General features: G+C 39.0%; 2 protein-coding genes across 3 annotated transcripts; both read left to right on the top strand.

Annotated features, from left to right (window-relative positions):
- The first annotated feature begins 11561 nt into the window (after positions 1 to 11561).
- LOC122041989 (formate dehydrogenase 1, mitochondrial-like) lies at positions 11562 to 13375 on the top strand. Of its 2 annotated transcripts, none has more exons than XM_042601897.1 (6): positions 11562 to 11676; positions 11776 to 11950; positions 12042 to 12582; positions 12684 to 12803; positions 12917 to 13034; positions 13148 to 13375. In XM_042601897.1, exons 1-6 carry the CDS (start codon positions 11617 to 11619, stop codon positions 13259 to 13261), a joined length of 1128 nt encoding a protein of 375 aa, XP_042457831.1. In that variant the 5' UTR covers positions 11562 to 11616; the 3' UTR covers positions 13262 to 13375. The 2 variants fall into 2 exon arrangements, with proteins under 2 accessions (XP_042457831.1, XP_042457830.1); XM_042601896.1 differs by having other exon boundaries at positions 12684 to 12808; positions 12929 to 13034.
- Positions 13376 to 23055: 9680 nt separating this feature from the next.
- LOC122041986 (formate dehydrogenase 1, mitochondrial-like) lies at positions 23056 to 24873 on the top strand. Its single transcript, XM_042601892.1, has 6 exons — positions 23056 to 23170; positions 23270 to 23444; positions 23536 to 24076; positions 24177 to 24301; positions 24422 to 24534; positions 24648 to 24873. The coding sequence occupies exons 1-6, from the start codon at positions 23111 to 23113 to the stop codon at positions 24759 to 24761; spliced, it is 1128 nt and encodes a 375-aa protein (XP_042457826.1). The 5' UTR covers positions 23056 to 23110; the 3' UTR covers positions 24762 to 24873.
- Positions 24874 to 25776: the final 903 nt, after the last annotated feature.

Here is a 25776-nt window from a genome sequence, read left to right as displayed (position 1 = left end):
AAATTAGATTATAACTAAATTTAGATAGAAATATACCGAAAATATAAAGGTAAACAAATCTATTGGAAGTGGTCCAACTTTACATGACAGTAAAAGACCATTAACTATTTGCTCAAAATACCCAATGAAGGGTCAAGCATGTACATCTTTTTCAGAAATAATATGCAAAGCAGCAGCTATCTCGTGTGCCCAACTAGAAAGAGGTGGAGCTATACAATGAGCAAGCTTTAGCATAGTCTCAAATGCTGCATCTCTAACAATTGATAAGTGTAGTAATGGATCAACATATTTCACCTACAGCAGATTGTTTGAGGACGAGAAATAAAATGGCCAAACTAAATCTTTGTTGCAACAAATGTTTAGCTAGTAACTAAAAAATACAGTTACTAATGACCATTAATTCAATCAATAGATTTTGAAAAAAAAAAAAAACTTCCACAGTACATTTAAGCAATCTTGAAGTAGGAAGGCAAAAAAAAAGTAAGACATATTCAATGACTTACCCGTGGAGGTAGCTGACCATGAGTAAATATTGGATTAGCAATAGCCATCTGACCAAGAGTCCTAAGCATAACTGGGATATTTTAACCCTGTGACAGAGAGTTGTTTCCTACTTTCCTCCTTCAACAACAATTAACTTAGTATGACAAACAAAATTTGCACTTCATCATTATATCAATAAATAAACTATGAGTCATTCATGAATCATCACCTAAACCCTAAACCGTATTAGGAACTATTTAGATGGATTCAGAAATTCACAAAATCATAATTAACTTGGTCATGAATCGATTTAACAAGAAGGTCAAAAGAAAATACTCACTTAATGATCAAAGCCTTTAAGTTGTATATGTAGCGCGTCTAAGAAGCTCAACACACAAATCCTGTAGAAACAACAACAACAAAAAGAGGTAAATTTATAAACCAGAAAACATGACATATCAGTGAAAAGAATTAGCATAGACATAAAAGAAACTTGATAGTTCAAGGAATACATAAAACCAACTTAGCAACAGGAAATAACAACTCCTCAATCTAGCAAACAAAAATGATAAAATCAATTCAGGATAGTGTTTGAGGAAATTCATCAAACATATTGCATGCATCAATTAATTAATACTTGCAATCAAGAGATCAAGAAGATGAAACTGTCGAAGATGAGGAAGGACTTTAGTAGCGACGATGGATAAAATGAGGCACACGTCACATAGTGGTTGTGCCCTGTCAATACAGAAATTCAGGTATGAGATTGTCAATTCCATATCCTAATAGTTTGGTCGTCACTTGCGCTAACAATCCATGGATGCTCATCATGGAACTGCACAGTGCGAATGTAATCAAGATGACCAAGGAGGGTAAACAAGCATCAGTGTGTCTTATAATTCCAGACCTTAATCTTATAGTCATCTCCTGCAAATACAACATCCTTGTCAGAAATAAGTGTAACCGAATTGGACCCTTGAGGTTATTGGAGCAGATCTAAAGCTAGCATGCTTTAAGTATTTGTCTACACCTCAAATATTTTTCCATATCCTGTATTCCAATCAAGGAATTAATTTGTTCTTCGGTGGGTTTCTACAATTATTGCAAGCACCATGATCATGCTTTTGTCTCCATCTGCTCCAAAGAACATGCATGGAGACAAAAATAAGCGAGGAAGACACAAAAAGTCAACCTTCGAACGCTACGTCCTCTGTTTGTTTACAGAAATTGCCAAAATGAGATGTTTGATTGTTTTGAACAGTTTGGAGTGATTTGAGGCTGATGTTCAAGAAGAAAATAAGCACCAAAGACAAAAATTTTAACCTTTTTTCTTGCTTTCCCATGAGAAGAAGAACAACAAGGCAAAAGGGGGGCAAATCTAACTCGGAGGCTTCGCTTGATCACAGTTCGGTGCAATTCTGGAAGCAGAGAGCAAGTGGAAGCCGGCATTGCTCGCGCTCTTCCTGGCAGCGGAGTGACCGAAGTCAACCGCACGTTGACTACTCTTCTTACAGTAGGCGGTCGCCCCTGGATCGAGGTCTCCGCGTCGAAGCTCGCGCTGCTGCTCCGCCTCAGCATGGACTTACCGCCGTTGAACTCGCTGGAGAAGGATGACGACTTGGAAGAAGCGGCGGAGGACTTGCTCCAGCTCTCGTCTTCCGCCATGTTTGGATTTTGATGGCGTCTCGAGGTTTTTGGGCCTTCCAATTTGTCATTTGTGGGTTGAGGTATGTAGAACAGGGATTTGAAATAAGATCTGGAAGATTTGACTTTGAGGCTGAGAGTGGCCTCCTTGAGCTTCTTGGCCCATGATTTCTTGGGGTTGAGCTCGGCGAAGCTGTCCTGGAAGTAGTCCTCTTCCTCGGGATTGAGCTCACCGTCACTGTGAAGGCTGGCAAGGACCCAGGGACGTTTGCTGTGGAAGCTCACACCCTTCACCCGGTTGCTCTTCGTCTCCAATTTGGTCAGCATATATGTCAGATCAAAAACATAGCAGACAAACGCAAATCAGAACGGAGGAAGAGGGGGTGCACACCGGAAAATAGATCTAGGGCTTGAATTCGAAGCTGGATCTATAGAAGCTTCTTCTGACCAGGAATTTAAGAACTGGATCTCGAGACTAGATCACTGCCGACGGGGATCTGGAGGGGAGACGACAATTTAGGGTAGCCCGATGATCAGAGACGGACACAGAGACGGAGAGAGGAAGCAAGGACATCGTGTGTTGATCCTAATCGGGAGAGGAAGGGGTGTCGATCTAGGAAGGGGAAGAGGGAGATGAGGTTGAGAGAGATGGTCGGATGTTTAGGTTTAGGTTTAGGCTAAGAGAGATGGTTGGAGGAAGCGGCGCAATATAGGTTTAGGTTTGGAGGAAACTTCACAATGTTGCAAATTTTGGCTGGTGGAAAAATTAAAATATTTTATTTTGGTTCATTAACACCGGGTTTTAAAAATCACTATTAAAATCAGTGTCTATTAACGAAAAAAAGGCGCTCATAGACATCGCCTAAAAAACCGATGTCTATGAGCGAAAATCTGCGCTTATAGACATCGGTTTTTGGAAAAACCGGTGTAAAATACTCAAAGACATCGATTTTAGCTTAAAACTATTGTTGTTCCACCGATGTCTATGAGGGTTTTTGTTGCAGTGTACCCCAGTCTTAGCCACAACTATCTTGTGTTGACTGAGAATGTAGAAGTAATATCCCTTCATTTCCTTGGGGTATCCAATAAAATAGCACTTATCAGATTTGGGTCCCAATTTGTCCGAGACTTGACGTCGAACGTAAGCCTCACAACCCCAAATCCTCATAAAAGACACCTGGGCATCTCTCCCAGTCCATATCCTATATGGTATCTTTATTACAACCTTAGATGGAACTCGGTTGAGAATGAAGGTTGCTGTGTCTAGAGCATAGCCCCAAAGATACATAGGAAGATCTGTGTGACTCATCATAGACCGTACCATATCTAATAGGATTCGATTCCTCCTTTCGGATACACCATTCCACTGTGGTGTTCCAGGAGGAGTAAGTTGAGATAGAATCTCACACTCAGCTAGATAGTCACGAAACTCATGGCTAAGGTATTCACCACCTCGATCTGATCGAAGTATCTTAATACTCTTGTCAAGTTGGTTTTGTACTTCATTCTTGAATTCTTTGAACTTTTCAAAGGATTCTGACTTATGTGTTATCATGTACACATAACCATATCTACTGAAGTCATCAATAAATGTAATGAAGTACCGATAACTACCTCTAGCAGTGACATTGAAGGGCCACAATCATCACTATGTATAAGACCTAACAAGTCAATCGCTCTCTCACTATGTCCACTAAGGGAGTCTTGGTCATCTTGCCTAGAAGGCATGACTCGCATGTCTCATATGATTCAAAATCAAATGAGTCCAGCAAACCATCTTTATGGAGCTGGGATAAGCGTTTGTCATTTATATGGCCTAAGCGACAGTGCCAGAGATAGGTTTGGTTCATGTCATTTGACTTGAACCTCTTGGTACTTATGTTATAGATAGGGTTCTCAAGGTCTAGAATATAGAGCCCGTTCATCAGAGGTGCACTACAATAGAACATATCATTTAAATAAACTGAACAACATTTGTTCTTTATTATAAATGAAAAACCTTTCTTGTCCAAACAAGAAACTGAAATTATGTTCTTAGTTAAAGCAGACACATAACAACATTCATCTAATTCTAATACAAGCCCAAAAGGCAGAGATAGATGATAAGTTCCTACAGCAACAGCAGCAACCCGTGCTCCATTGCCTACTCGTAGGTCCACCTCGCTCTTTGTCAATGCCCTGCTATTTCTCAGCGCCTGCACATTAGTACAAATGTGAGAAGCACATCCGGTATCTAATACCCATGATGAAGAAATAGATAGATTAACTTCTATAACATATATACCTGAAGTGGAAGTCTCACTCCTCTTCTTCTTAAGATTTTCCAGGTAAACTTTGCAGTTCCTCTTCCAATGCCCGGTCTGACCGTAGTGGAAGCAGGTAGCATCCTTGGCAACCCCTCCTTTGGGTTTCAGTGTCTTGCCTTTGCCCTTGGCTTGGGACTTTCCCTTGCCTTTGGGCTTGCCCTTTCCCTTGTGTTTCTGCACCATCAGAATAGAGTCGGGCTTAACCACTTAAGGTTGAGCTTAGTAGTTCTTAACATGCTAAGCAGCTCGGGCAGTGGCTTGTCAATTTCGTTCATGTTGTAGTTCATGACAAATTGACTGTAGCTCTCTGGCAAGGACTGCAAAATCAAGTCAGTGGGTGGCTCTTGGCCAAGGGGAAATGCCAACCTCTGTAGGTTTTCTATGTACCCAATCATCTTGAGTACATATGGGCCTACGGGAGTCCCATCTTGCATCTTGCACTGAAACAGTGCCTTAGAGATCTCGAATCTCTCGTGCCTCGCTTGTCCTTGATATAGTTGATGAAGATGTTCAACCATATCATAAGCGTTCATCAACTCGTGTTACTTCTGAAGCTCAGAGTTCATGGTCGCGAGCATAAGACATGACACATCTAATGCATCATCTTGATGCTTCTTGTAAGCATCACGATCAGCTCGCGTGGCAGTGGCAGGAGGTGCCTCATGAATGGGTTGCTCTATGACATACAGTTTTCGTTCCTGTGTGAGAACTATTCTCAGGTTCCTGTACCAGTCCACGAAGTTAGCTCCATTGACCTTGTCCTTATCGAGGACAGAACGCAGGGAGAAGAAGCTCATGTTTGACGACATGGTAATCTACAGCAGAAAAATAAATATCATATTCCAATTAATCATCTAATTAGGCCTTTAATTAAATGATGCTCCCACTGAATTCTATAATTCAAGTGGGACAAGATCCACATCATACTACGCATTGAGTTAGTTTTGGCTAAATCGCCCAAGACTTAGTATGATCGGTAGGTAACTAATTACCAATTACATCTCTATGCAACTCTTGTTTATAGGATCAAGATCCACATATATATTAAAACTTGAGTTAGCTTTGGCTAAATCGCCCAAGAATTAATATAAATGTGATTTTGACCTATCTACCAACCATTGGAAAATGTCTATAGTTAAACTCGATCCAATTGAATTAACTAGTTACTCAATCTAATTGAGTTGTACTCACCCATGCATTGATAGGCGGGACAAAGATTGTCCCTCCACACCCTACCAAGATAATATGCGTTGCTCTGCTTTGGCAGATTCAACAACAACATGTAATCGAGGTAGTGATGGGTATCACGGCATGGTAGGCATTTCGAGTTGACGCGATTGAGATCTAATCTAATCGACGATGTGTATCATATACGCGATTTAGATCTAATTTAATCATGGAGGTGCATCATGTGCGCGATTTAGATCTAATCTAATCGTTAAGGCATTAATTAATTACTAATCTAGCATGCATCACATACACACACACAAGTAATTAATTAAATTTTGTGATTAGTCATGGCCCTACTATGATCTTTTCAACCCAATGAGAAGATCGGTTGGTCAACCTAGGGTCAATAGCTTCCTCAAACTCCTCCCTTTGACCGTCATGTGTTGCTCGCACCCTCCTTGTAACTCCGTCTCGAGTGGACCTTCCACCGCTCCAATTTGTACATTACAAAAGGTGAAACTCGAGTTACATTCGAGTCTAAAAACTATTTTACAACAGGAATATAAATAGAAGGGCACGACGCGCAGGTCGCGAATCAAGTACAACACGCACAAACACACAAAATGGCGTGCATGTCATATTATGAATTACAACACATATTTCCAACCAAATTGGGTTCTTTGGGCCATGACCATCACAAAATGATACATAATTCTAAATTATGTAATTTCCATAAATTTCTGTAATTTTTCTAATATTTTTATGATTTTATGAATCGCAACTTCCCAGCGGTCCCAATTAGCAATTTTCGGGCGCGATCGCGGAACGAAGCCCCTTGCGGGGTTAGGGGCAGTACCCCTACTTGCGATATAACCATCGCAAGTGTTCCTAAGCGATCCTACAGCGCCTTAGCCCGCTGTCCCAAATCATTTTGGGCGAGACCTTGTCGATTTGGAAGGTGTTTCTCGATAGTCGAAGCCTACAAGTGTTCAAACACTAGTTGTTTCGCTTCAACGAGAAAAATACCCATAAAATACATAAAAATCATAAATTTACAGAAAGTTACAGAACTGATATTTTTCATAAAAATACAAATAAAACACATACACGCTTCGCACGTGGCTCTGATACCACTGTTGGATTTTTTGGGTCGTAAAAACCGCTTTTTGCGTTGCGAAAACCCCGAAACCCCGCCACGTGATCCGTGCGAAGAAATAAATTTACGTAAAACTTCGAGTACGAGTTTCTAGCCTAGATCTAAACTAGATCTACAAAGGAGAGATTTACCCTTGATGCGATGCCCTTCGCTAATCCCGCTCGTCCAAGGTTCGCCGGATCTCGAAAGTATCAAAATAGATACTCCTCTATGTGTATCTACACAAGCAAGAGATGGAGAAACCAAACAAAAGGTGTGCCAGCACCTTTGAAAGGTTCGGCCAAGGTGGAGGAGAGGGAGAGAAGAGAGAGCTTGAGGAAGAAGATTTGAGTTACAATAAGCACACAAACACATTCAACACCCTTGAATGTGGTTGGCCACTAAAGGAGGAGTTTTATACTCCATGGGATATCAAGAGTCATAACTCTTGATCTCCCTCATGATGTGGCACACACATGTGCTAATCTTGATGATGTGGCACATCATCATTAGCCCACTTAATGCCAACTCACAAATGAGGTGGCAATGGTCAAGTCAAACTTGATCTTTCATCTTCCTCTCAAGTCAAGTCAAACTTGACCATTTCTCTCCCATGGTTGATCAAATCTAACCATTGGTTCAAGTCAATTTTAATTTAATGAATCTCTATTCATTGAATTAAATTGACTCAATGAGTCTAAGTCCAAATTAGACTCATCTAACACATGAACCAAATTAAGTCCAACTCAATTAGCCTAATTTGGATTACTCTTAATCCAATTTGGTTCATCACATGGACCTAATCCTTTAGATTCATCAAATGAACCTAATCTCCATCTAATTACCCTTTGTGTGTGACCCTATAGGTTCTTATAACATTGGCAATGCTCCTAAACCCATTTAGAAGCATAAGTAATGAGCGGTATCTAGCAACATATCATTACTACCCTAGTTATAAGAATGTTGAGATCCAACATCACCTTGTGACTACTAATTGTGACTCTTCATAATATATGACAAGTGTCCTTCTATCCTAGACATCTAGATTGATCAATGTGAGGCATAGACCGTGTCATCCTTTAATCAATCTAAATCTTGAATCCCAAGTAGACTCACTCAATCAAATGAGCTCAACATCTCATATTGACTCATTTGGGCATGGCCATGCACTTAGTGGTCTCACTCTATCAAAAATATCGATGTCACTCCCGTCATATAGGAGGGATAGATCTCATCTACATCACTCACATCCCTCCGCATAATTTGTTACATACCCAGTAATCGCCTTTATAGTCCACCCAATTACGGGTGACGTTTGACGAAGCCAAAGTATGCAACTCCTTATGTAGGGAACCATGTGATTTCAGGTCCAAGGACTAATAATCATACTAATAGCCACATGAGAAAGTATATGACACTCATATAACGATCCATGATACTTTCTCATGGCGGGTCATTCAGTATACATTCTCCAATGCATACCCATGTGTCAACTTGATATCTCCATATCCATGACTTGTGAGATCAAGTCATTGAGTTGACCTACATGCTAGTCTCGTCGCATTAACATTGTCCTTGAATGTAATACTTGACTAGGAATGATTAAGAGTAGTTTTCCCTATATCATCTCACTATCGATTCAACCAATTGATTGATATAGGTAAGAACCTTCTACTCAAGGACGCTATTATACTTAGTTATTTGGCACCAATACAAGTAAGTATAATAACCATAAACAAATGTCTTTATATACATAAGAATATGATACAACGAGTCCATACAACAATCATCAAATGATTGGCTCTAGGGCTCTAACTAACAATATTGTGGGTTGCTCTTTGATCCAGCAGCACCTTGGATTCGACAGGACCTCCTTCAGGCAGTACACATTTTGGCTGAGCTTGAGGTATGGTTTATGTATCGAATTAGGGATAAATTGAATTATTAGATGGTTAGTATGGTTGGTTAATTATATTAGAACATGTGGTACATCATGTTTTACTTTTAATTAGTTGTTTATGTGTAGTGGATTTAGGTTTGGATTTCTAAGCTAATGGATTGATTGGGATTAGGGTAATTAATCCTAATTAACCATTTGATTTAATTTAGGTAGGTCAATCGTGAGGTGATTAGGGTTTACCCTAAATTAGTCTTAGGGATTTTATTTTAGCTATTTTATGAATCTAGCTAAATAAAATATTTATATGTTGTTTGACGCAGGACTCTAATTCGGGACGAGCATCTCGACGTCAGATTTGGATTGGATTGGATCCTTCTATTTGAGGCGGGTACCTTGACCTATCTATTTTGATACGTCTTGTTGATATGTTTAGTAGATCTTAACAAGTAGTAATAATTATGATTATATTTGCATTGGCATGTCACTATTTACTTTCGAGCATGTATTGTTTGTTATCTGTTTATTACCTTTATGTTATAGAGTAGTGACATGACATGCTCTATGATATACTGGACTAGTTAGATACCCTACTTGACATGTGTACCTAGATCATACTATTTGATCCTCATATCTTGGTGCACATTGTATAGAGAGGGATAGGATTAGGATATTTTCTGGCTTAGTGACATGCACCATCTTGCATGATTGCATGCTGAGCGGTTGACAGCTCCATTATTGTTGAGCGTATCGCCAGTTACATGGATCTGCACACACAACCACTCATGGGTTAGTGGTTTTTATTCAGGCAGGGTGTGTGCAGCAGGTTGCTCTGTTTGGCTCCGTTGGTCCGCTCATGGGTAGTGTGACGCAACGTGGTAGCCGGCAGGGATCCCTCCCCGTCATCGCGTACCGGGAGATGAGAGCATTGCGTTCCCTCACTATGTTTGAGGTAGGAGGATATGTGTACTCCGACAGCATCCCGTCCACTCGGTCACTCATCAGGAGCAGTGACGACAGAGTGCACGGTTGTCACAGCCCTACCCACTCGGTCTCACCATCGTGTGTGAGATGGCTGACTGGCAGTAGGGGTGACCAGGACATGTTATTGGCGTCATATGCATTATTTACATTTATTGCTGGTGGTTGTTGCACTTTATATGCTGCATATTGGATGGATGCATTGTTTGACATGCATACAGGTTTTATGATACTTTGGGTTTGACGGTCTTGATACCCTTATACCCAGGTTCTGGTTAGTACAGTTACTCCTTATCTTTCTGTTCTGCATTTTTCTATATGTTATATTAGGAGACTGTATGCATAGTTATGGTTATTTATTATAGTTTACTATGCATGTCAACTAGATATTCGCTGAGTGTTGGACTCACACCCCGTTATTATTCTTTTCAGGTTGAGGTTGTCCGGAGGAGTTCCAGTTGCTAGTCCCCCACCATTGCGCGTCGCGACGAGTTCGCACAGTTTGGGTTTTACTTATTGTGTTAGACTTTGCTTTTCATACTTATAGCTTGACATCTGGATCTTGTATGTTTGTTATCGATGGATTTATATTTGGATGATATCGGTTTTGTGCTTTATGAGTGTAGTTGAGTAGGATATCGGTTTTGTGCTTTATGGGTGTAGTTGAGTAGGAGTTTTTGCGATGTTTTTCTTATCTGTGCTTATGTGTAGTTTTCATTATAAACTGCGTGGATGGTTGTTATATTTATACTGTTATTATTCCGGTCGTGTTGGCCGATGAATATGTGACCCTGAGGGCATTATAGAAAATTTCATATTGTCACCCGTACAGGGGAGATGCTGTCGAAATTTTCTCTAGCATGGACTACCTGGGGGCATGACAGTAAAGTATTAAAATTCTCATCCCTTTGTTCAAATTGGATATTCATATTGCTAATAATCAGTATTATTATATGAAAACGGAAAAGAACTCATTCGATTAGTTATGACATTCTCTCTAACAACAGAAAGAAAAGAGTGACGAGCTAGACTATAAAGGAAAGAGCTCTTTACCCGAGCTCCACTCCAGGAGAAAGCCCTAAATGCAACAGACACTCCCAGCACCAAGGGATTGGTCTCATTCAATGTAAGCAAGAAAGGGTCCCGACCTTTTTTCATGTCATGGGGTCAGGTCCCATTATCTTTTATGACGCCAATTGATGATCGTTATGTTATGGCTAGTGCCACGTGAGCCATTACAATTAATTATATAAAATTGATCTTCTTACATTTTTATCTGTAAAATCATACATCAATCTTTTATAATTACTCTAAAAATGTAACGGTCCTTACCGATACATTACAATCGGATCCTGTTACGCGTTTCTTCCGAATAACAACTTAGCATTCGCACACAATAGTTTAATTGATCCATTCATTGAACATCAATTATAATTCAACGCTGCTTGACAACCTAACATAACCCTCTTCTTTTATCTGGGTTGGGCTTGAGACCGACTATGACTGATGCGTCATGGACAGAATTTCAAACTAGTAAAAACTAAAAGAAATTATGGATCAAATTTAATTTTCACCTATAAAAATTAAAAATTATTAGTCCAATCTAAATTCCACAAATAAAAAATTAAACATTATTAGTCAAATTTAATTTAGTTAGTAAAAAATTAGAAATACCGATCAAAATAACTTTTTGATTAAAATTCATTTTAATTAATAATTTAAATATTTTCCAACCAAATTAACTTTCCAAAATAAATTAATAATTATATTTCATTTAATAAATACTATATTTATGTATATATATAATATATTAATACTTACCTTTCCTCCTTCGCCGCCCCTTGAGTTTCTCCAAATCACAATTGTCCTCAACTAGTACTCTTCTATCTTTCTTTTTGTCTTTTTTTTTCTCTCTATAAATTGACTCTCCGCTTCGTTTCGTCACATCGCTCAATATCTCTTATCCTCGTACACGATTGCTACACTGGTAATTAAGGAAGATGGCGACGCTCAGCGCTGCAGCAGCCACAGTCGACGGAACGGGCTCCAGGACGCTCCATGTAATCCCACTACTCGATCGGGTTATTTAATTTGCCGCCATAACACCATGGCATGCATGTATCTGATTATATTTTGTCATAACCGTACATGCACTGCAGGCTAATTCGCCAGACAGCAAGAAGATCGTCGGCGTTTTCTACAAGGCCAACCAGTACGCTTCCCTGAATCCTGAATTTGTTGGGTGCGCTGAAGCCGCCTTGGGCATTCGGGACTGGCTAGAATCGAAAGGCCACCAGTACATTGTAACTGATGACAAAGAAGGCCCAAATTGCGGTTCGTATGCTAAATTTCTCTGATTGTTAGTCATCGAATTGGAACGGATATTGGGCTAATTTAATTTAGCTGCTTTATTTTCTCATGGCAGAGTTAGAGAAACACATTCACGACATGCATGTTTTGATCACGACTCCCTTCCATCCGGTTTACGTGACCGCGGAGAAGATAAAGAAAGCCAAAAACCTGCAACTTCTTCTGACCGCTGGGGTTGGCTCGGACCACGTCGATCTGAAAGCGGCAGCCGACGCAGGAATCACTGTAGTAGAAATCAGCGGAAGCAATGCTGTCTCGGTGGCAGAGGATGAATTGATGCGAATTCTCATCCTCGTCCGGAACTTCTTGCCTGGTTATCGTCAGGTGATCGACGGTGACTGGAACGTCGCGGGCATCGCGCACAGGGCTTACGATCTTGAGGGTAAGACTGTCGGCATTATCGGGGCGGGGCGCATCGGGAAGCTTTTGCTTCAGCGCCTGAAGCCTTTCAACTGCAATCTGCTTTACCATGACCGCCTCACGATTTCACCTGAACTGGAGAAAGAGACAGGAGCTAAGTTTGAGGAAGATCTTGATGTAATTCTCCCAAAGTGTGACGTCGTCGTCATAAACACGCCTCTTACCGAGAAAACCAGGTCTCATTTTTATTTTTTTTAGTTTTTTTTGTTCCTTCCGATGACTGATCGGACATTGGATCGACGACTCCAGAAATTAATGCTCTCTCTGTTTCCTTCAGAGGAATGTTTGATAAGGAGAGGATCGGGAAGTTGAAGAAGGGAGTTCTCATCGTGAATAATGCTCGAGCTGCTATCATGGACACCCAAGCAGTCGTAGATGCTTGCTCTAGTGGGCACATTGCAGGTTCATATGATAACTATCCGATCCGTTGAAAAAATGAATCAGATCAGAAGATTTAATTTTTTTTATTTTATTGCTAAATAAATGAATCCATCCATCTTGCTCTGATCATTCGGGTTACAGTGGAGACGTTTGGAATCCCCAGCCAGCTCCCAGAGATCATCCATGGCGGTACATGCCAAACCACGCAATGACTCCCCATGTATCTGGCACCACCATTAACAGTCAAGTAGGTTTTCTTGGCAGTTTCGTCGGCCACATTCAATTTGCTTCTTCTTTCCTTGGAAAATTTTGTTGGACTTGAAGATTAATTAACATGGTTAAATTATCTAAATTGTGCAGCTGAGATATGCGGATGGAGTGAAAGACACACTCGATAAGTACTTCAAAGGAGAGGAATTTCCAGCTCAAAACTACATTGTCAAGGAGGGAAAGCTTGCGAGCCAATACCAATGAAACGAATGATGACCTCTCTTTTATATATCTTCTCAGTTCAAGAATGTTTGCATGTTGAGTTATGGAGTTTCTGCAATTAGTATTAAAATAAGAGGAGATGATTTGTTGCTTTGATCGTTACTCTTGACCAGAAACGACTTTTATATATTGATTATTATATTAAGATGATACTAAATGTAATAATTAAAACATATTAAAGGTTTTTAATTTACCATAGTCCAGTTAATCTAAGGATATGATTAAAGAGAATTTTTTTTTAATTAAAAGAGTATCTTTGAATCTATTTTTCTGTTTTAAAAAAATATATCCCTAAAAATAGTAGTTAAACAGGGGAATAGATCATTTGACTAATCTTATTTGTAAGAAAGTTCTCTAAAAGGAAAACCCCCATATTTTGTAAAAAAAAAGAAAAATAATTAAATCTATAAACTTAAACTTAAATTAATAGAAAAACCATTTTGAAAAGTATTTAACAATGTCAAAACAATTATATTTATATATGTTTATATATTTCTAATTCATTAGCTAATTTTAAGCGTAATAAACAATAATTAAAATCTGAAAGTAAAAAATAAAATAAAATTAACTACATCAATAAAAAGATGAGCCTAAATCTAAATTTATATAAAAAAAATTATTTTAGTAAAGTATTTAAAAAAAATGTTCATGTGGTAAATAATAGTAAAGTATTAAAAATCTCAGCCTTTGTTCAAATTGAATATTCATATTGCTAATAATCAGTATTATTATGTGAAATAATCAGTATTATTATGTGAAAATGGAAAAGAACTATTATAATTAATTATAAAAAATTGATCTTCTTACATTTTTGTCAGTAAAATCATAAATCAATCTTTCATAATTATTCTAGAGATGTAGCGGTCCTTATCGATACATTACAGTCGGATCTTATAACGCGTTTCTTCCGAGAAACAACTTAGTGTTAGGATCGGTTGAGCTAGAGGGGGGGTGAATGGGTCACTTCGTTTTCTTGATCAATTTAAGATGGGTTAATCGGGAGAGACAAGAGGTGGAGTGAGAGAAAACCTAGGTTAATCGGGATTTAAGATGGGTTTTAAATTCCCAATCGATCGACCGATCGATTGAGAACAAGTGAATCAATCGGTCGATCGATTCATGACGCGAATTGAACATGTGTCTCAATCGATCCATTGATCGATTCAAACGCTCTGAATCGATCCATTGATCGATTTAGATGCCCTCTGGAAAATCGCAAACACATTCCAATCGATCCATTGATCGATCGAAACGCTCTGAATCGATCCATTGATCGATTCAGATGCTCTCTGTGGTGAAACGCAAGCCTCTCAATCGATTAACCGATCGATTGGGAGGTCTGATATTACTGCACTTTCGAAAACTTTCAGAACCAAGTTTTGGAAATGCACAAACCAATGTACACTACCCTAAAAATCATGAAATTTTGTGTAGACACTATACATATCTCATATTATCAAGGAAAAATAAAATTTGACAAGATTTGACTCTTCTTAGCGAAGACTTGCACAAAATTAAAGGTTGTCGAAAACTTCAATGATTTGAGTAAGTACGTATATAATTGTTCAATGATAACTCCCATCCAATAACAAACTTCACCCAAGGTTTCAAAAATAAATTTTACACATATGGTAAATTTAAAATTTCCAATCATAATCGTAGGGCAACGTGCACATGATTTGTACACTTGCTTTCCCTATGATTGAACAAATGAATAATTCATATGAAAACCATTTTTCTTAACCAAAATAATGCATCATAACAAGCATTATGACCAAGATAAATGTCTCTAACCTCTCACCCCCATCTAAATTATATTAAGAGGACAATTCTAGATTTTTGTGAGAGGCAAAATTAAGGTGAAAAGAACTTAAAACGTTTTACCTATAAAGTGATCATGGAGGAAGTGATTTAATCAATACAACACATTCCCAATTCCCTTCTAAGAAAGCTAAATTCAACTTCGGGAAGAGGTTTAGTGAAGATATCCGCTAAGTTTGATTTTGACTGAACAAAATTTAAAATGATGTCACCTCGAGTCATATGATCACGAATAAAATGATGTTTAACCTCTATATGTTTCGTTCTTGAATGATGGACGGGATTTTTGGTCAAGTTGATCGTACTCACATTATCACAAAGAACTTGAACATTGTTGTAGGTAAGCTTATAGTCCTCTAGAGTATGAGTCATCCATAATAATTGTGATACACACTCTCCCATGGCAATATATTCCGCTTCGGTTGTGGAGAGAGCTACACAATGTTATTTTCTACTTGACCAACTTACTAAAGAAGATCCTAGAAATTGACAACTACCACTAGTACTTTTGCGATCCAATTTGCATCCGGCATAATCGGAATCGGTATAGCCCACTAGGTCAAAAGATTCGGTTCTAGGATACCAAAGACCAACATTTTGAGTTCCCTTAAGATATCGGAGAATTCGCTTAACGGCACTCAAATGTGACTCCTTGGTGCAAGATTGATACATTGCACACATTCCTACGGCAGGGTCTACTAGCCGTAAGATAGAGAAGACTTCCTATAGCACTACGATACACCTTGGAGTCAACCTCTTTCCCCTTAATGTCTTTATCCAATTTAGTACTAGTGGCCATGGGAGTAAATGTAAATGCCCTCTTTTGTTTGCTTGATTTGTAACCCTAAAAAAATTGTTAACTTGCCAACCAAACTCATTTCAAACTCACTCTCCATGTGACTAATGAAGTCATTTAAAAAGTCTTTATTTGTGGAGCCATAAATAATGTCATCTACATATACTTGTGTCATTACCACTATTTTTAAGAATAATGTGTTGGTGCGGGAAGCATCCGACGATCGAACCTGAGTTTTGATAATGGCAAAGGATTCAAAGTTAAGGGTTGTTGTTATCTAACATGTTGAATGAGTGTTTCAGGAAAGTCTTAACTGCGGTTAGGCAAAGGTGAAAGTCCTAGGGGGTGGTAACCCTAGGTCCTAGGGGGCGGTAACCCTAGGTCCTAGGGGGCGGTAACCCTAGGTAGAGAAAAGTCCTAGCTGCAGTTAGGCAAAAGGAAAAACCCTAGGGGGTGGTAACCCTAGGTCATAGGGGGTGGTAACCCTATGCGGAAAGTCTTGGCAGGTCGATGGCTTCAGGCAAAAGTCCTAGGGGGTGGTAACCCTAGGTCGAAAGTCCTGGTGTCGCGAACCAGGTGAAAGACTGGACTGGCCGGGAAGCGGATGTCCAGCAGAAAGTCCGGAAGTGTCGAGTGCTGAGCAAAAGTCCAGTCGATCTGGAGGAAACCCCCTATGACCTAGGGTTTCCGGTCGGAAACCCGAAGTCAGACTCGAACAGTCCGGAGACTGTCTATACTTCATTTATCGTGTTTATTGTGCTAACTTTGTGTTGCAGGATATTGTTTGGGACTAACGTATCTTGCAGGTGCAAAGGAGCAACCTAAAGCCTCGGATGAACAGTGTCCGAGGCGCCTCCATGGAGCTTGGAGGCGCCTCGGGTGCAAAAGCTGAGCTGGCTGCGAAAGTTCATCGAAGGCGCCTTGAAGGGAGTATAAGGCGCGTTGGAAGGCGCCTTGAGCAGGGTATAAGGCGCCTCCAAGGGATGAAGTTCGACCAGTTCAGATATGATCCACGCGGAAGACTAGGCAGCATGGAGGCGCCTTGAACAGCCTTCAAGGCGCCTTGAACATCCTTTATAAGGGGGTTTCGACCAGCACTTCAAAACAACAACTTCCAGGCTTCCTCTCTTCAACGTGCTACTAACAAGATCATTTCGAGGTGCTGTTGCGACATACCGACGACCTGGAGCATCAGTTTCGATTCTGTTATTGTCGGTATAGTTTACTTTGGTTCTTACAATTGTAAATCTTTTATTGTACTTTTAACGAACTTATAGTTGTTGCCCACCGGAAGCGATCAAGGATCGCGGGCCTTCGAGTAGGAGTCGCCTTAGGCTCCGAACGAAGTAAATTCCTCTGTGTTTGTGTGTTTGCCTTTTTATTCCGCTGCGTTTTAACTCCGATAGTTTTCAAGATTCGAAAATCGAAATAGCCACGAGCGCTATTCACCCCCCCTCTAGCGCGTCTCGATCCAACATAACGTGGGATCAATTTTCCCTCTATGAAATCCTTTTGATACTAGAAATGTTGACAATTGTTCATACTAAGCTCGGGAAGCTTGGTTTAGCTCATATAAGGCCTTTTTAAGTTTATATACATGGTTTGGACACTCCAAATTCTCAAATCCCGGTGGTTGCTCAACATATACTTCTTCTTTTATAACACCATTTAAAAATACTGATTTTACATCCATTTGGTACAACTTGAACTCCTTGTGGGCGGCAAAGGCCAACATCATCCTAATAGACTCCAATCTTGCTACGGGTGCATAAGTTTCATCATAATCTAATCCTTCTACTTGATTGAAACCCCTAGCAACCAATCTAGCTTTGTTTCTCACAACTATTCCCTTATCATCAAGTTTGTTTCTAAAAACCCATTTTGTATCAATAATTGATTTGTTAGTAGGCCTAGGAACTAAATCCCAAACTTGACTTCTTTCAAATTGAGATAGTTCATCTTGCATTGCTAAAATCCACTCTGGATCAAACAAGGCATCATCAATGGTTTTTTGTTCTATTTGAGATATTAAGGCGACTTGGCTTCCTTCATTTCTAAAGTAAGATCGAGTTCTCACTCCTTGAGTGATGTCTCCTACTACTTGATCCAAGGGATGATTTACATGAATCCTAGTAGATCTTGATTCTTGATTTGTTATAACTTCGGGTTCAAGTGGCAAAGGTTCATTTTTCTCACCATCACTCTCTTGGTATTCTTTTCCTTGATGATTTACTTCGTTTAGTGTTAGTTTCTCTAACTCAAATTGTAATTCTTCATCGTTTGCTCTTGTAGAGTTCAAAGAAGGATTTTCTTCAAATACAACATTTAGTGATTCTTCAACTAATTTTGATCTTTTGTTGTAAATTCGATATGCCTTGCTGTGACTTGAGTAGCCTACAAGAATGCCCTCATCCGCCTTAGTGGAGAACTTCCCCAAATGATCTTTGGTGTTTAGAATATAGACCTTACACCCAAACACTCTAAGATGCTTAATTGTAGGTGGTTTACCAAACCACAACTCATGAGGTATTTTTCCTAGAAACCTATGGATTAATGTTCGATTTTGCACATAACATGTCGTATTAATTGCTTCGGCCCATAGGAAACTATGAAGTGAATATTCATTTAACATGCTCCGAGCGGCCTCTTGCAAAACCCTATTTTTCCTCTCAACAACTCCATTTTGTTGAGGAGTCCTAGGGGTGGAAAATTCATGTTTATATCCTTTTTCCATACAAAAACTTGTAAATCTATCATTTTCAAATTCACCTCCATGATCACTTCTTAGCTTGTTTATCTTATGACTCTTTTCATTTTCTATTCTATTACAAAAAGCAATCAAGGTATCTAGAGTTTGATCCTTATGTTTCAAGAAAAACACTCATGTATATCTAGTGTAATCATCCACAATCACAAAGTAATATCTACTACCATTTAAAGAAATATGTCTACTACTATCAAATAAATCCATGTGAATGAGCTCCAAAGAACTTGAGCTACTTACTATGTTTTTACCTTTATGAGTAGCTTTGGTTTGCTTACCTATTTGACATGCATCACATATTTTGTCTTTTTGAAACTTCAACTTTGGCAATCCTTGCACCAACTCCTTCTTTGAAAGTCTTTTGATATTCCTCATGTTGGTGTGAGCAAGTCTTCGGTGCCAAAGCCAAGTTTCCTCCTCTTTAGACATGAGACACTTAGCAAAACATTAGTAGCACCAAATAGTTCAACTTGATAAATATTTTCTCTTCTATGGCCTATGAGTATTTGTGTTTAGTTCACTATGCTTGATTAGGCATTGAGATGAGTTGAACTTAACTCCATAACCCGAATCACATAGTTGACTAACACTTAAAAGATTAAAGACCATGTCTTTCACTAATAATACATTTCTTATCACAAATTTTTCAGAAATTCTAATATCTCCTATTCCTATAACTTTTAATTCACCACTATTACCAACAGAAACGGTACCTTTACTTTTGTGTCTAAATGATGAAAATTTTGAAGAGTCCCCCGTCATATGCTTAGAGCATCCACTATCTACGAACCATGTTGTTGGATGCTCCCCCTCGGCGCATGCCTGTTTACACACGATGAACCAAATGTTTTGGTACCCAAACTTTGGGTCTGGTAGCATCAATAACAAATTGCTTGGGTACCCAAGCTTGAACAAACTTAACCCTTGAAGCATGATTTCTACTAATTAGAGACATGAATTTAACTTCCTTATCTTGTGATTTAAAATCTAGTCCCGCTTTGTTGTACACACCCCTTTGAGGTCCTAGAATCATGTCTAAATATTTTGAGCTTGAAGTAAATTTTTCTAGAGCACCTCTAAGATCATCAACTTGTAATTTCAACAATGCATTTTCCTTTTTAAGATCATCAAAATCATTTTTGTCGTTTTCATGAAGCATGCAAATTTCACATGACACAATTTCATTTTTAAGTAATTTCAATTCATTTTGCAATTTTTTAACCTTCCCTTTTGATTTAGCTAGTGCATTGGTTAAACATGTAATTGTGGCATACATCTTATCAAGCTTGGGAGAAATTACCTCATCATCACTAGATGATGACTCACTTGAAGACTCCACATCCTCTCCATGACTATCTTCATCTTCACTATCTTCAACATGGCTTAACGCCATGAGAGTCATATGCTTTGAGCTCTTCCTTTCATCTTCTTCCGATGAGCTTGACGATGAGTCATCCCATGTGGCTTTCAAAGCCTTCTTCTTTTTCTTGATCTTTTCCTCTTGCTTCCTCAACTTTGGACACTCCGTTTTGTAGTGCCCCTTTTGCTTGCATTCATAGCAAATTACATCAGTCTTAATCTTAGAATCCACAAGAGATTTACCTTTTCTCTTTTCATCATTGAAAATCTTTTTAACATCCTTCTTGTCAAACTTCCTTGAATGTCTCATCATTCTTCGAACAAAGTTTGTCATTTCACTTGATGATAACTCTTCATCACTATCACTATCTCGCTCAGATTCTGACGATGATTCCTTCTTCTCCTTCTTCTTTTCTTTGTGCTTCTTTTTGCTCTTTTCACCTGCAACCAAGGTTATACCTTTCTCTTTGTGGCTTGTGTTAGCTTGCTCATGCAATTCAAGTTCACAAAAAAATTCATCCAATTTTACTATTGACAAATCCCTTGAAACCTTATAGGCATCCACCATGGATGACCATAATGAGTTTTTTGGAAAAGATTTTAAGGCATACCTTATGAGATCCCGGTTCTCCACACTCTCTCCAACTGAATGAAGACCATTTAATAGTTCCTTGAATCTCCCATGTAGTGAACTTACCGTTTCTCCATCCTTCATTGTGAAATTTTGAAGTTGATTTATCAAAAGATCTCTCTTTGCAATTCTTGAATCCTTGGTGCCTTCATTTAGCTCAATGAGCTTATCCCATAAATCCTTGGCGCTTTTGAAAGGTCCAACCTTATTAAGTTGTTCCGAACTCAACCCACACTAGAGAGTCACGATTGCCTTAGCATTTGCTTGAGCCTTCAATTTTTGTTCAGCGGCCCACCTTGATGATTCAAGCATCTTTCCATTTTTGGTTGGCGCCGTGAATCCCTCCGTGATCGAGAACCACATGTCAATTTTGGTCATGAGATAATGCTCCATGCGGCTCTTCCAATAAGCAAAATTACTGCCTTCATAGAATGGTGGTCGTGAAGTACTATGTCCCTCCTTCAATGACATCTTGTAGCTCTTTAACTTATGTTTTCTTGGCGATGAATCCTCAAAAGCAAATCAATGCTCTGATACTACTTGTTAGGATCGGTTGGGGGGGAGGGGGGTGAATGACTCACTTCATTTTCTTGATCAATTTAATCTTTCGCAGCGGACACTTGAAGGCAATGCTAACTCTTATATTTACTTGGTATCCACCTCCTCAAGGAGGTGACTATTCCAAAGATCCATACCACCGTCACCCTTCCACTATCAAACTTCTCCTTCTCGGACTAACACCGAAGGTGGAGAAACTTTACAAGACTTACAAGCCTCCCTTTCTAAGAGAAAAGATCACACTCACTACAATAAAGAAGAAAAGAAGGATTACAAACTTGAAATGCTTCTTCCTTGTAACGTGAAACTTGAAAACGTGAGGAGATGGAGAGCTTCATTTTCAATTCCTTGAGAGATCTTGAGCACTTCAAAGATTGATCACCAAGAGCAATAGAACAGTGTTTTTCTCTAAGATCTACTGTTTCTTTTTCTTCCAGCTCTTTTAAATGACGTGAAAACTAGTCGTTTCTCACATAATCGTCGCCGTGAATCGATTGGGTTTATATCCCAATCGATTCACAAGTATCTGTTGGAGGTCATCACGTCAAGATCAACGGTGCAGATTCTTTCATTTAACTCCAATCGATTGGGGGCAGTGTTTGAATCGATTCAGACACCTGCTCGTGAGATCGCAGGGTCACAATGGCTCTGTGAATCGATCGGCTGATCGATTGAGTAACTCCAATCGATCGGCTGATCGATTCAGGGGAAATCTGTGCTTCGCGCAGCGATTCTCTGGATCGATCGCTCGATCGATCGGATTACCCTGATCGATCGGATTACCCTAGTCGATCGGCTGATCGATCCAGAAGCATTCTGCGCTTCGCATAGAAGCTTCCTGGATCGATCGCTCGATCGATTGGATTACCCTAATCGATCGGCTGATCGATCCAAAAGCATTATGTGCTTTGCGCAGAAACTTCATGATCGATCGGCCGATCGATTGTCTTCCTTCCAATCGATCGGCTGATCGATTCAAAGGCATTCTGCCTCACAGTCATATCTAAATAGATTTACCAATCGATTTTTGCTAAGTGAGCTTAACACGCATCCAACCTTCTGACTTGCAGGAACTTCTCTTGCCTTGCATCCGGTCTTCTGACCTGCAAGGACTCTTTTGCCAAGAATCCGGTCCTCGACCTTCTTGGACTATTCTTGCATCCGGTCTTCCGACCTGCAAGAAACTTCTCCTGCAAACTCACAATGCATGTTAGATCCAACGTATTAACCTAAACTTAAACAATTGTTAACACATTGAAACTTCCAAGGCATGATTGCACCAACACTTAGCATTAGCACACAATAGTTTAATCGATCCATTCATTGAACATCTATTATAATTTAACGTTGTTTGGCAACCTAACATAACTCTCTTCTTTTATCTGGACTTGAGACCGACTATGACTGATTCGTCATGGGCAGAATTTCAAACTAGTAAAAACTAAAAAAAATTATGGATCAAATTTAATTTTCACATATAAAAATTAAAAATTATTAGTCCAATCTAAATTCCACAAATAAAAAATTAAAAATTATTAGCCAAATTTAATTTAGTTGGTAAAAAATTAGAAGTACCGGTCAAAATGAGTTTTTGATTAAAATTCTTTTTAATTAATAATTTTAAATATTTTCCAACCAAATTAACTTTCCAAAATAAATTAATAATTATATTTCATTTAATAAATACTATATTAATGTATATATATAATATATTAATACTTACCTTTCCTCCTTCGCCGCCCCTTGAGTTTCTCCAAATCACAATTGTCCTCAACTAGTACTCTTCTATCTTTCTTTTTGTCTTTTTTTTTCTCTCTATAAATTGACTCTCCGCTTCGTTTCGTCACATCGCTCAATATCTCTTATCCTCGTACACGATTGCTACACTGGTAATTAAGGAAGATGGCGACGCTCAGCGCTGCAGCAGCCACAGTCGACGGAACGGGCTCCAGGACGCTCCATGTAATCCCACTACTCGATCGGGTTATTTAATTTGCCGCCATAACACCATGGCATGCATGTATCTGATTATATTTTGTCATAACCGTACATGCACTGCAGGCTAATTCGCCAGACAGCAAGAAGATCGTCGGCGTTTTCTACAAGGCCAACCAGTACGCTTCCCTGAATCCTGAATTTGTTGGGTGCGCTGAAGCCGCCTTGGGCATTCGGGACTGGCTAGAATCGAAAGGCCACCAGTACATTGTAACTGATGACAAAGAAGGCCCAAATTGCGGTTCGTATGCTAAATTTCTCTGATTGTTAGTCATCGAATTGGAACGGATATTGGGCTAATTTAATTTAGCTGCTTTATTTTCTCATGGCAGAGTTAGAGAAACACATTCACGACATGCATGTTTTGATCACGACTCCCTTCCATCCGGTTTACGTGACCGCGGAGAAGATAAAGAAAGCCAAAAACCTGCAACTTCTTCTGACCGCTGGGGTTGGCTCGGACCACGTCGATCTGAAAGCGGCAGCCGACGCAGGAATCACTGTAGTAGAAATCAGCGGAAGCAATGCTGTCTCGGTGGCAGAGGATGAATTGATGCGAATTCTCATCCTCGTCCGGAACTTCTTGCCTGGTTATCGTCAGGTGATCGACGGTGACTGGAACGTCGCGGGCATCGCGCACAGGGCTTACGATCTTGAGGGTAAGACTGTCGGCATTATCGGGGCGGGGCGCATCGGGAAGCTTTTGCTTCAGCGCCTGAAGCCTTTCAACTGCAATCTGCTTTACCATGACCGCCTCACGATTTCACCTGAACTGGAGAAAGAGACAGGAGCTAAGTTTGAGGAAGATCTTGATGTAATTCTCCCAAAGTGTGACGTCGTCGTCATAAACACGCCTCTTACCGAGAAAACCAGGTCTCATTTTTATTTTTTTTAGTTTTTTTTGTTCCTTCGATGACTGATCGGACATTGGATCGACGACTCCAGAAATTAATGCTCTCTCTGTTTCCTTCAGAGGAATGTTTGATAAGGAGAGGATCGGGAAGTTGAAGAAGGGAGTTCTCATCGTGAATAATGCTCGAGCTGCTATCATGGACACCCAAGCAGTCGTAGATGCTTGCTCTAGTGGGCACATTGCAGGTTCATATGATAACTATCCGATCCGTTGAAAAAATGAATCAGATCAGAAGATTTAATTTATTATTTTTTTTATTTTATTGCTATATAAATGAATCCATCCATCTTGATCTGATCATTCAGGTTACAGTGGCGACGTTTGGAATCCCCAGCCAGCTCCCAGAGATCATCCATGGCGGTACATGCCAAACCACGCAATGACTCCCCATGTATCTGGCACCACCATTAACAGTCAAGTAGGTTTTCTTGGCAATTTCTTCGGCCACATTCAATTTGCTTCTTCTTTCCTTGGAAAATTTTGTTGGACTTGATGATTAATTAACATGGTTAAATTATCTAAATTGTGCAGCTGAGATATGCGGATGGAGTGAAAGACACACTCGATAAGTACTTCAAAGGAGAGGAATTTCCAGCTCAAAACTACATTGTCAAGGAGGGAAAGCTTGCGAGCCAATACCAATGAAACGAATGATGACCTCTCTTTTATATATCTTCTCAGTTCAAGAATGTTTGCATGTTGAGTTATGGAGTTTCTGCAACTAGTATTACAATAAGAGGAGATGATTTGTTGCTTTGATCATCAGAAACGACTTTTATATATTGATTATTATATTGAGATGATACTAAATGTAATAATTAAAACAAATTAAAGGTTTTTAATTTACCATAGTCCAGTTAATCTAAGGATATGATTAAAGAGTAATTTTTTTTAATTAAAAGAGTATCTTTGAATCTATTTTTCTGTTTTAAAAAAAATATCCCTAAAAATAGTACTTAAACAGGGAATAGATAATTTGACTAATCTTATTTGTAAGAAAGTTCTCTAAAAAGGAAAAAACCCATATTTAGTAAAAAAAGAAAAATAATAAAATCTATAAACTTAAACTTAAATTAATAGAAAAATCATTTTGAAAAGTATTTAACAATGTCAAAACAATTATATTTATATATATTTATATATTTCTAATTCATTAGCTAATTATAAGCGTAATAAACAATAATTAAAATCTGAAAGTAAAAAATAAAATAAAATTAACTACATCAATAAAAAGATATGAGACTAAATCTAAATTTATATAAAAAAATATTTTAGTAAAGTATTTAAAAAAAATGTTCATTTGGTAAATAATAGTAAAGTATTAAAAATCTCATCCCTTTGTTCAAATTGGATATTAATATTGCTAATAATCAGTATTATTATGTGAAAACGGAAAAGAACTCATTCAATTAGTTATGTCATTCTCTCTAACAACAGAAAAAAAAGAGTGACGAGCTAGACTAAAGGAAAGAGCTCTTTATCCGAGCTCCGCTTCAGGAGAAAGCCCTAAATGCAACAGACACTCCTAGCACCAAGGGATTGGCAGGCCCGGCCCAGAGGCCGGGCGGTCCTGGGCGTCAGCCCAGGGCCCAAATTTATAGATAAGTATATGTTTAGTAATTAAGTTAAGTGTTACTTTCCTTTTGCTTTTTGCATCCGC

This window comes from Zingiber officinale, chromosome 2A, assembly GCF_018446385.1.
Source record: "Zingiber officinale cultivar Zhangliang chromosome 2A, Zo_v1.1, whole genome shotgun sequence".
Taxonomy (NCBI): Eukaryota; Viridiplantae; Streptophyta; class Magnoliopsida; order Zingiberales; family Zingiberaceae; genus Zingiber; species Zingiber officinale.
This window is presented reverse-complemented; position numbering and strand designations above follow the sequence as displayed.